We start from the raw sequence: 12,016 nt of genomic DNA, 5'->3' as shown, positions 1-12,016 counted from the left end.
TGTCACCTAAGGGCATGTATAGTTCGCTGAAAATGTTTTCCTTAAATTTGAAGAAAACTGATTTTTCCTTTGTTTGGTTTATAGAAAACATTTTCCATTCCCTAGTATTTTGTTTTCCATGAAAAACAAGTATGCCAATTATACCCTCATCAACTTTTCTTAATTACCATTATTATTGTTGATTTGTTGTTATTATTATTGCGTAAGGATATAATTGTGTTTATACTCTATTTCTTATAATTCTAAGTCCAACCAAACAATAGAATTAATAGAATTAATAATCTCGTAATTTAATTTTCACCAACCAAATAATGTAATTAATCTTTTTGATAATTTCTTTTCCATCAAATTTCAATTCTATTTCATTTCAAATATTTTCCGAAAAAGACATTCTAAATTTCTAAACACTTGAATTAAAAAAAAAAAACTGCAAATTATATAAGTTTCTAATTGTATTCTTTGCTATTTGATAAATAAAAATATTCCCTATTATTCATTCATTAATTAATTATTTATTTAAAAAAACAGAAAATAAATCTCTAATCGTTTCATTTGTCAAATTATTTTACAATATTCTGCCTTGTGAATTGAAGAAATATGTAAACAAAGCATATTATATATTTTATTTTGTTCATTTTGATTTCTTAAAAAAAAAAAAAAGAGTAAAGATTTCCTCTAATTAGTAAGAGCACTTTTTCAGAATAATGGCAATAAATTTAAATGTTCTAATGCTGGCTGCTAAAACTGTGATAAATGAGGCAACAGAATACTTTGGCAAATGCAAATACGAAAACATGTTATTAAAAAAGACAATTTGTCTGTCAGTACAACCAGAAAGCAAAAGAGGCAAATCAGGAAACCTCCAGGAAGAAACTAAAACAAGAAACACACAGATTAATGTCAAACAAAAACCAAATGAGAATTACTATCTCACTTGGTAGGCCGTAGGCAGTATAAGCAGCTGCTAATCTGCAATTTCCAACTTCAGAGTGCAGAAAATTCCTGTGACAAAATATAGCATAAATTAGACATTGAATAGTAGTGGATGTGTGGTAAATAATTGGAATCAATGATCACATTTTTTTTTATGGGTGAAGAAAGAGTGGCTAGGCGTCATCACTATCTAATTCTACGAGAAGCACCACCCCAGGCATCCCCCGCAAGAAGACACGCAATCCCCTCCAGAGGATCTTCCGATACCAAGGTGCCCAAACACTCGACTGCCTGAGATAAGCTAGAAAATCTACACATTTGTTCCCTTTCCGGAAGACATGCGAGAACGTGATATCGTCAAATTTGGTCTTCAGATGCACAGTCTTCAACCAAGGTGTACCAATCCCCTTCTTTGTCTTTAAAGCCATTCATCACCTCAACCACCCCTTTAGAGTCATCTCCACACACACCCTTTGAAATTTTACCTGGGAGTTCACCGGACACTGGGAGGTCGGCGACCTCCAGCTTCCGATGACCTCCCAGTGCTTCAGGTCGCCGTCGCAAGAGTCGAGTATCGTCCCAAGTCGCAAGTCAAAGTCGCGAGCCGCAAGAGTGCAAGTCAGGTTTCTAGATAAATTAGACCTAACTTATCTAAATTTCTTTTAGGTTAACACTGGTTCGCCTAGAAAAAAGGCCTCAGAAAACCTTGAGGCGCGTATGAGGCGTACGCCTCAGTACCTACCTGCTACGCCTCACTTTGAGGCGCGCCTCAAAAACACCTTTTTAAACCTTGGGTCCTGCCACCACTTCTATGTTCCTTTGGGATTTTATTCTTCCCTTTAGGGTTGCCGGTGCCGTTTTTTTCCCGACCATCCCATACCAGCCTAAGGGGGGCCTCATGAGATCCATCGTCCACCTGCAAAGGAGAGTTTAAATCAACCGGAGCAAGTTTGAAAGTTGACAAATTGTCACCTGACTTCGCCGGGAAACTGTCAACATGTTGCCCTCATTCAGCGGCTTGCTCAACCGGCGTTTCCAGTTCTTCAATATGTCCTTCCTAGATGGCGGTAAACCTGTTAGCCGGTGAGGTTCTGCTGCCGCCAGCCTGTACCCCACCAGCTTGTTTCTTGTTCGGCGCAATTGGAGTTTTTCCTTTACGTTGCACCAACATCCAAGGCCCGTACCTCGGTCCATCTCTCCCTCGATTCATCTGGTTTTCCTCCAAAGGTTGTTCACATGGTTTTTTTAGGGCAGTCATTCGAACAGTGGCTGACTTCCCCACACCCGAAACAGATTATATGAAGTCCCTCAAATTCGATCCTCTGTATCATGCTCTCAACTTTAACCATGGAGACTAAAGGTTTAGATAGATCAATCTCAATCGCCGCACGCACAAAACGACGCCTATCCACCCCAGCCGTAGTCCAGTCGAGTTTCAAAGGCGTGCCCACCTGTTTCAATATAAGCTTGATTGTATCTTCTCTGAAACACTCCATAGGCAGTCCTGGTAATCGAACCAAAACTGCCATATTCTCAGCCTTTACATTCCTCGGAATGAACTCTGGCTTCCAACGCTGAGGAACCACATAATGATTGAAGACTTTCCAAGGTCCTTCGAACAGCACCCGCATGCAATCCTTCTCCAATTCAAAGCGTGCCACATAGTAATTATATCCCAGATCAATCAGTTTTAACGTCCCTTGCGGTGCCCACATTCGTAGGAGTTTGTGTTGAAGGACTCGGAAACTGATTCTCTTGCCCAGAAATTTCAGGATGAGGGCGTTTTTCCAAGGCTCGATGAGTTTCTTCCTCAAGTCTTTAGAGATTTTGACGACAGGAATGCCATCCCGATACTCCTCTTCGTCCTCACTGTCAGATTCAACCAGGATTTCCTCTTCAAACCAATTTGCATCGCCTGCCTCCTCCATCACTTCATCTCCAAATCGTGGAGCCTTCGTCACCGTCTCAACAAAGGTCCTTTTGGTCATTTGAACCTTCTTGAAATCTTTAGAGGAACCATTAGCGCCTTTTTCAGATGGTGGAACAGGCGCCGACAGTTGCCCCGCCGCTGCTTGCATGGAAAAGGGCGAAATGTGCCACGAATTACCTAAAATAAAAAAGTCACCTCCAGATTTCAATATTTCATTGAGAGAGCACCATACTGTTGTACTATATATGCCTTTGATACATTTGAATGTAAAACTCAATGATCACACTTTGTAGCCATTAATTAAAAGAAGAATCGAAGGACAAGTGAGATTACATATCTTGTTGAAAGCTACGATATCGCAGCTCTGGACATACTCGTTGACAGGTTCAACAGTGAGATAATTCTCAATAAGTTAATAAATAGGGTATTCATCATCCAGACATTAATATTTCTAATAATAAAATAATTATTCAATTAATGTAAACGGAGAAACTTACACTCTTTTGTTTTGCTTGAAGCCTTGACAGCTGCAGCATGTTCTTCAGCACCCTTCTTTTTTTCTTCAGTCTCCTCACCAAACAAGTCAACATCATTGTCATCATCAGCAACTGAGGCCTGTAGTTGTGTTTCAGGTTTACAGTTTAGTTGAAGCACAAGAAGCTTGAAGGCTTGAAGCTAACAAATATAATCAGATTAAATCATAAAATACGAACATTACAAATGGCTACAGAAAGCTAAAAATGGGAAAAATAACAGCATAACCAAACAATAACCCAAGCAAGATAGAGGAGACAAAACTATCAACAATTATAGCAACAGATTTGAAATGCCAATAAACAAAGAAAAACTATTAACTGGGCTACCTTTGTGTCAGTGGCAGGTGGTGTTACCACACCCGAAGGGATAGGTGCAGAAACTTCAATGATTACACCACAACCTTCTCCAGATACACCACTGATGAAAATAAATTGTAATATCAGAGAATTATGTATTGTATACACGTAAAAGTGAAGTAAACAGAGGATGGATTCTTAGCATCCTGTTGCACAATTTGAAATTCAAATCACAAAAACTAAATGGAAAGTTGTTCTAAGTAGTTAGAACTTACGAGATCCTCAAAAGTGCATCAATGTGTTTGTACCACCGAGAAGCATTGACATATTCAGATGATGGGGGCTTGGGAAGTGATGAATAAACTGTGATGTCATCCTTGGAAGCTTGATACCTGAGAAGTAATTAATAAGATGAATGTAAATTAAGATGGGAACACAACCATAAAATGCAACAGCAGATAGTGACCCACCCAGAAATGTAACTACGTGTCAGGAGGTACTCATCAAGCTTCTTGAGGCCAGCATCTGAGTTGAGGTTGTAGAATGCGATAGCCATTTCAAGATATTAATGTGACAAATCCTGTCAATACAGAGAAAAGAGGAGTCCATTCATAAACACAAACATTGAAAACAGCTTGCATGATAGCATGACTATATATCTACAATACCATGGTTTAAAAAATCGCTAGGCGCTCGGGCGCCTAGGCGGGGATTAATAGGCCCCCGTGTATTTTTTATTTTTAATTTTTATTTTTTAAAAATTTGTTTAAGTATTTTAAATTTTTTAAAGACTAATAATTATAAATTATATAATACTTTAATATTTAATACTAAAATATTAAATATTAACCTAAAAAATATCTAGAGTTTGTACAATTTAGGGTTATTTCGCTCAACACGATGTTGTTTTGAGTGAAATAATCGATTAAAAAAAAAACAATAGTTAATCGGCCTAGTTGGTGCCTAGGAGGTCTAGTGGGCGCCTAGAAGGCCTAGGCAGTCAGCGCCTAAGCGGCCTAGGCGGCCTAGGCAGTTGCCTAGTCGGCCAGTCGCCTAGACCACCATTTAAAGTTGTACGCTAGGCGCGGTCGACTGGCGCCTAGCGCCTAGGCGCGGTCGACTAGCGCCTAGCGCCTAGGCGCTGATTGATTAATCAGCGCCTAGGCAGGGATTGATTAATCAGCGCCTAGGCGGGATTTTTGCAACACAGTACAATACAAATAAATAATAGCTCAAAAGAGAACACTAGAATTCAATAAAACTTTGCTAATCCTGTTCACATAACCCACTATTTTCCACTGAGATAGTATGGGCACAAATATACCTGTAAGCTGTGACTACTTCCAGCAAACTTATAGCATATGAATTGAAAAGGTATTATTAACTTCTTTTTGCATATGGATCTCAATATCAAGACAGTTTTTCTGGCTTCGAAAACTTCAATTAATCAAATCAATAGACTGATTATATAAAAACACAGATTCTGGTAGTCAAGTGTAACTCAATTTTGGACAAAATTTGATCAAATACCCACATATCATTCACTACAGAAACATTAATCAGAAGTGTCAAGAAAAGTATCAAATCCAAAATGAGATATAAACATGGTAAAACAAAATAACTAAATAAATAAAGAAAGAAATTCTTCCCCAAGGACTAACTCAAGCAAAATAAAAATATAATAAATTGTGAAGTTACAAGAACAGAGAACAGACCAGAAGCTGTCAAGAGTACCGAGGAGAAAAGAGGCTCAGAGAACTGATGCGAAGCCTGTGTTGTTAAGTGTGGAGAGAAAGACCTAGGTTTCGACTCTATACAAACGAAATTGGGTTCGGATCATTTTGTAATGAACTCCCGCCCATGAGCTTTGAACACAAAAGCATTTATAGACCAAACCAGGCAAATTATATTTTGGACCATGGACCGTTGATATATGTTACGGAGTAGATATATGTTACGGAGTAAATTTTAGTATACTTCATTTTTAATTTATTGAATTTTCATTTTTAGGCAGTATATTTGAAATGAGCATTATTTACCCCAAAAATTAACATTCAGTATACTAAGAATGACCATTCAATATACTAAAAATGAATATGTATGCCAAAGACTTTCATTGTAAATTTGTAATGTGAACCATAGTCCACACTCCACAGTATAGTTATTGTCTTGTCAAGAATTGTTATACCATAGACCATGGTCCACGTTGCAATGTGAACCAAATTAAAATTTATTTTTTTATTTGAGTTTATTTTTCTTTTTTCTTTTTATACCTATATTAAGAATGGAATTAAATCAATTCAAGAAATGGTCAAGTAACAACTTTTGAATTATATTTTGCCCACGTTAAAGCTTGTGAGGCTTAAACTTGTTAGGACTCTTAATGTGTCATAGTTATAGATAACTCTTCTATTTGTATTTATTTCCTAGTTGTAATCCTAAACGTTTGTGTTTCTCAAATATACAATCGTAATCTGGTATCAGTTGCTGGGTTCTCCCTCATGGCTAACGACAGCTCTGTCAGTATTTCTTTCGAGCGGACTGTTTCTGATATTGTCGTTCCTTCCCTTCCCAATTCTCTTTCTACCGCTCACCATTTTGTAAGCATCAAACTCACCAACCGCAACTTTCTATTTTGGCCGACTCAACTTGTCCCTTTTCTTCGAGGCCACAATCTGTTGGGGTACGTTGACGGTTTTATACCGTGTCAGTCGTGGACTTTGCAATTGCCGGCCAAAGAAGCTTCCTCTCCTACTATTGTTACCGTCAACCCGACTTATGGTCTTTGGATTCAGCAGGATCAGGCCATCCTTTCAATGACCATCTCCTATCTCTCTCGGAGGAGGTGATGCATTTGGCAGTCGGTAGATGTACATCCAAGGAGGTTTGGGTGGCGATCGAGACGGCCTTAACTTCGTCCTCCAGTGCGCGTGCTTTGAACTTTCTTGGCCAGTTGCAGAGTCTCTGGCAAGGTGACGCGTATGTTGCTGATTATTTGGGTAAAGCACGGGTGGTCGTAGAAGACTTGGTTCTTGCTGGTCGGCCAGTATCAGCGGAGGAACAAAATCTATACGTTCTTCGTGGCTTGCGTCCGGAGTATAGGTCTCTCACTGTTTCTCTCTCTACCCGTGAGACTATGGCGACCTTGGAAGAGTTGGCGGACTTCCTCAGTGCTCAGGAATTTTTTATGGCAGATGATTTTCCGGTTGTTGCTAGTGGTGCGTCGGAGCCAGTTGTTCTTGTTGCTTGCAGAGGCAATAGCTGTGGACGACGTGCTTTTGGGCAGAATTGGTGAAGCGGTGGTGGTCAGAGTAATGTTGGTAAATGGGCTTATTATGGGAATCAACGTACTGGAATCAATGGCGCGATAATTCTCGCAATTTAAATCAGCATGCGCAGAATTTCAGGAGTCGTGGACATGGCGGTCAACAGTGGTCACGAAATGGCAATGGCCCTCGGTGTTAATTTTGTGACTTAACTGGTCACATGGTTGTCACGTGTTATCGTCGGTTTTCGGATGGTGCACAAGCTAACATGGTGTTTCAAGACGATTTCGGTTTAAGTGCGTCTTTGACATCTCAAAGTTGGTTCCCTGATACAGGTGGCACTAATCATACTACGCCTGATATTCATGCTCTTACTTCGTCCGAGGATTATACGGGTATTGACACTCTATGTGTTGGTAACAGTAAGGCCTTGTTAATTTCTAGTGTTGGTCATACTTCGTTTTATACCCCTTTTAGGTTTTTTTACTATGTCTCGTGTTCTTCATATTCCCAAATTATCTGCGTCGTTACTTTTTGTTCAGAAATTTGCGTATGAAAATAATGTATTCTTTGAATTTCACCCCTCATATTTTGTTGTGAAAGACATCGTAACTAGAGAGGTTCTTCTTTGGGGTAAGAGTGCGAGTGGCTTGTACTATTTGCCAATGTCTTCTTCGTCTTCGTTCTTTTCTGCTCGTGCGTCCGCGTCGGTTTGGCATGGTCTAGTAGTCATATTTTGGATTTGGTGTATACTATGAAAATTCTTGTCTAACTTTCTCTCTTTCTAGCAAGAAAACTCCTGCAACAAGCAACGACACGTAGTGCCGGCATTTGGGGCCTTGCGCATGTTCTTTCTGTTAATGGATGTTGTTACTTTGTCATATTTGTAGAAACATGTCTTATTTTGCTGGATCATGCATCTGTTCCTTCTCATTTCTGGGAATATGTATTTGAGTCTACAATATATCTAATCAATAAATTACCTACGCCTGTTCTACACAACTATAGCCCTCATGCTATATTACATAGGTCTCCTCCGTCCTATTCGTTTCTTCGTGTGTTTGGTTGTTTGTGTTACCCTCATATTCGCCCCTATAATTATGAGTTTCCAATCTGTTCCTTGTGTCTTTCTTGGATATCCAAAGTCGTTTAGGGGGTATCGTTGTATAAATCTAACCACCAACAAGGTCTTTATATATAGGTATGTTTGTTTTGATGAGCATGTGTTTCCTTTTGATAAGCTTGTTTTGCAAATATCCGTACGTTCGCTGCCTGAGCCCTGGCTGTCTCTCGTATGTTAGCTCTAGTTGTTTCTTCTGTGATGACCCCGGTCTCTTCTGGTCGGTCCGCAAGATTCACTTCTGGTCAGTCTGCTCTTGTAGTCAGTGCTCGACCTCCTAAGGCTACTCAGCCCTCGGTTCGTACTCATGATATGGTCACAAGAAGCAGGTCTGAAGGTGTGGACTTCGTTGCTTTATCTGTTGAGGTATGTCCTTCGGAGCCTACTTATTACACGCAGACTGTTAGGTTTCCCGAATGGAGGGAGGCTATAAATGCAGAGTTTAATGCCTTGTTGCAGAATCAGACATGGCGGCTTGTGCCCTACCATTCAGGGATGGATGTAGTTGGGTGGAAATGGATTTTTCGCACCAAGCGGAAGGCCGATGGTTCTATTGAATGGCACAAGGCGCGGTTGGTGGCCAAGGGGTTCAACCAAGTGGTTGGGCAAGACTTCTTTGATACGTTTAGTCCCGTGGTTAAACCGACCACAGTTCAGTTGTTGTTGTCTTTGGCATTGACCTCTAGCAGGGTCATTTGGCAACTTGATGTGCACAATGCGTTTTTGAATGGCATGCTAGCTGAGATAGTATATATGCGCAAGCCACTTGGGTATGTTGACATGGAGTTTCCTGACCACGTTTATTGTTTGCAGAGGTTTTATATGGGCTCAAGTAGGCTCCCTTGGCCTAGTTTACTCGGTTGCAATCTTTCTTATTGTCTGGTTGTTTTCGAGCCTCGAAAATTGATGCCTCTCTCTTTATTTTTTCACAGGGGGATTTGAGAGTCTATTTATTCGTTTATGTGGATGACATCTTGGTAATGGACAGTGATTCATCTTTGGTGTCTACGCTTATATCCAAGTTGTCGACTGCCTTCAAAATTCGTGATTTGGGTGCTCCAGGGTTCTTCTTAGGCATTGAGACTGTGCGTGTTGCTACAGGCATGCTGCTCTCTCAAAAGCGGTATATGATAGATCTTCTGAAGCGTGCAGGTATGTCTAATTGCAAGCCGTTGGCGACTCTAGTTCCTGTTTCTCGTCCCGTTATTGAGGAGGATGAGTTGTTTGAGGATCCCACGAAGTACATGAGTTTTATTTGGTTGGTGCCTTGCAGTACCTCACTGTGACTCGTCTTGATCTGTCCTATGCTGTTAACTTGCTGTGTCAACGTATGCATGCTCCGATGATGGGTAATTGGGCTCAACTTAAGAGGGTGCTACAGTATGTTAATGGGATGTTACATTATGGTTTGAAGTTGAGTAAGTCCCCTAACACTGATATTCATGCCTATTCCGATTCGGATTGGGTTGGCTATCATATGGATAGGAAGTCTAAGAGTGGTTTTGCGGTTTTTCTAGCCTCTAATCTTGTTTCATGGGTTTGTAAGAAGTAACGTACAGTGGCAAGGTCTTCTACTGAGGCTAAATACAAGGCTCTTGTGGATGTCTGTGTTGAGGTCACTTGGGTTGTGCCTTTGCTGCGTGAGTTAGGTATGCCTAATGTGCCTGTCTTGAAGCTGTGGTGTGACAACCTTGGTGCCACCTACATGTGTGCTAATCTAGTTTTCCATGCCCGCACGAAGCATATTGAGATTGACTATCACTTTGTTCGAGACAAGGTGGCTGTAGGTGATCTTCAGGTTAATTTCATTTCTACGAAGGATCAGTTGGCAAATTTTTTTACTAAACCTCTTGCTGCACCGAGGTTTTTGTTCTTGCGTGACAAGCTGCAGGTTCTTGCCCCCACCTGAACTTGAGTGGGAGTATTAGGACTCTTAATGTGTCATAGTTATAGTCTAATCTATAACTCTTCTATTTGTATTGATTTCCTGGTTGTAATCCTAAACGTTTGTGTTTATCAAATATAGAATCCTAATCATACTGCGGTGACTAGAAAATTAATAAACCCCAATGAATTTTAGTTTTGACATGACCGATTAGGTCACCGAGGGACAACAATAATGTGCAGAATCATTGGACGTACTCAAGGACACCCACTTAAAGAGTCAAAGATGTATTGTTAACGAATTGTATTTGTGGGCAAATTATTCTGTGGACTCGAGTCCACCTGGTCCAAAATACATAATTTACATACTAAATGTTCACAATTTATTTACTGAATGTTCAAAACTAAATGTTCACAATTTACATATTGAATGTTCACAATTTGAATTGTGAACATTCAGTATGTAAATTAGGACGAGTCCACCTTGCAAGGTGGACCCAGGTCCATGTTATAACTATTGATGTTTGTACTCCTTGGTCACAAGGCAAGTTGATACTCAAACCTTCAAATACTAAGGGCTCGTTTGGTTCGCGGAAAATATTTGAAGGGAAGTGGAAGTGAAATTCCGGGGAAAAGTAGTTACAAGGAAGATAAATTCTGTTGTTTGGTTGGTGGAAAAGAAATTTATGCGAAGATAAATTTTGTTGTTTGGTTGGAGGTAAAAGAGTATGGGAATAATGAGTATAAAGACCTATATGCCCTTGTGTATTAATCTACTATACTAATAAGAGCCAAAGAGAGTTAGGCCTAAAATGGGTAGAAAAAATGGCGGTCAAATTATTTAATCAAATGGATGGTTCAGATGAATTATTTAATCAAATAGATGGTTAAGATAATTCAGATTAATATTATTAATAGAGATTACCTAATTTAACCTTACTTTTATGATTATCTGTTAAGTTTTCTGTTAAATATTCTCTTCTCCGTTAATATTCCGTTAACTTTTAACTTACCCATTAATTTCTATAAGAAAGGTCTTAGGTTCGAACCTCATCTCAATCAAATTTGACATAATTAAGTTTCTCACTCTATTGTACTCTTATTAAATTAAATAAATTAGTAGTTACAACAAAAAATGATACATATGTATTTCTTTAATTTAGAATTATGTGTCTACAATACCTTTATTTGAAAAAATTATTCATTATCAAAAAATTAAATTAAATTAAATAAGAGAAATAATTTCATTAGTTAATTATATTGTCTTTATTTTCTCACATGCAAAGATTCTTTACATTCAAATTTATCAATTGATATTCATTACATTGTCTATTATCTTATTTTTACAATATCTTGTAATTAAATATCAAAGTTATAGTACAAAATAATGTTATATATTTATTTACCAAGTATTTTATTAATACTATGAATTTTTTAAAAATAATTTGAAACTAACTATATTAACTACTTGGGGATTGGTTGACAAAGAGAGTACTCAAATATAACGCAACAAATTGAAGCGGAATCACTCTATTTTACTCTTATTGAATTAAATAAATTAGTAGTTAACCAAAAAATGATACATATGTATTTCTTTAATACCATGAAAAAAATAAAAAAAAATATTTTGAAACCAATCATATTAACTACTTGGGGGATTTATTGACAATGAAAGTACTTAAATAACCCATTACCCAGCAAATTGAAACGAGAAACTACCTTTTAATATCTTTGGACTACATAATATTTTAAATTTTCAAATTTTTATTAATTTATTTAATCTTTTTTCTTAAACTAGGGATTTCTTTATCAACAATAATTCATTCAACAATAATGGTTGAACCAAATGAACACCAAGCAGAACACCTAAAGAAAAGTCCATAGCTTCTATATCATAATCTCATTGCATGACGTTGTCATCTATGTTACCAATAATAACCGAATTGCAAATAACACACTACAAACAAAAAAGAATAGAACAAATAGTAAAGATTAAGACAATGGCAATGTTACTCAAAAGAAAATTAAGAACACTTAGAAAAATTCAAAT

At 38.2% G+C, this 12,016-nt stretch overlaps 1 protein-coding gene across 1 annotated transcript; it reads right to left on the bottom strand.

The window, feature by feature from the left end:
* Positions 1-770: 770 nt before the first annotated feature.
* On the bottom strand, positions 771-5,549 carry LOC115996166. The gene is made up of 6 exons (XM_031235303.1): positions 5,412-5,549; positions 4,167-4,276; positions 3,972-4,088; positions 3,727-3,817; positions 3,361-3,478; positions 771-3,040 (listed from the first exon to the last, which is right to left on the bottom strand). Exons 2-6 carry the CDS (start codon positions 4,250-4,252, stop codon positions 2,166-2,168), a joined length of 1,287 nt encoding a protein of 428 aa, XP_031091163.1. The 5' UTR covers positions 4,253-4,276; positions 5,412-5,549; the 3' UTR covers positions 771-2,165.
* Positions 5,550-12,016: the final 6,467 nt, after the last annotated feature.

The sequence above is a fragment of the Ipomoea triloba genome, chromosome 11, assembly GCF_003576645.1.
Source record: "Ipomoea triloba cultivar NCNSP0323 chromosome 11, ASM357664v1".
Taxonomy (NCBI): domain Eukaryota; kingdom Viridiplantae; phylum Streptophyta; class Magnoliopsida; order Solanales; family Convolvulaceae; genus Ipomoea; species Ipomoea triloba.
Note: the sequence above shows the minus strand (reverse complement) of the source record. Positions and strands in the feature narration are given on the sequence as shown.

What these genes read in the sequence shown, in the direction of transcription:
- LOC115996166 (XM_031235303.1), bottom strand. Translation starts at nt 4,252, where the DNA reads ATGGCTATCGCATTCTACAACCTCAACTCAGATGCTGGCCTCAAGAAG. An exon ending in ACACGTAGTTACATTTCTGG is followed by an intron (nt 4,089 to 4,166) that starts GTGGGTCACTAT and finishes ATTACTTCTCAG; the next exon opens with GTATCAAGCTTCCAAGGATG. An exon ending in TTCAAGCAAAACAAAAGAGT is followed by an intron (nt 3,041 to 3,360) that starts GTAAGTTTCTCC and finishes TTTTTATTTTAG; the next exon opens with GTAATTCGTGGCACATTTCG.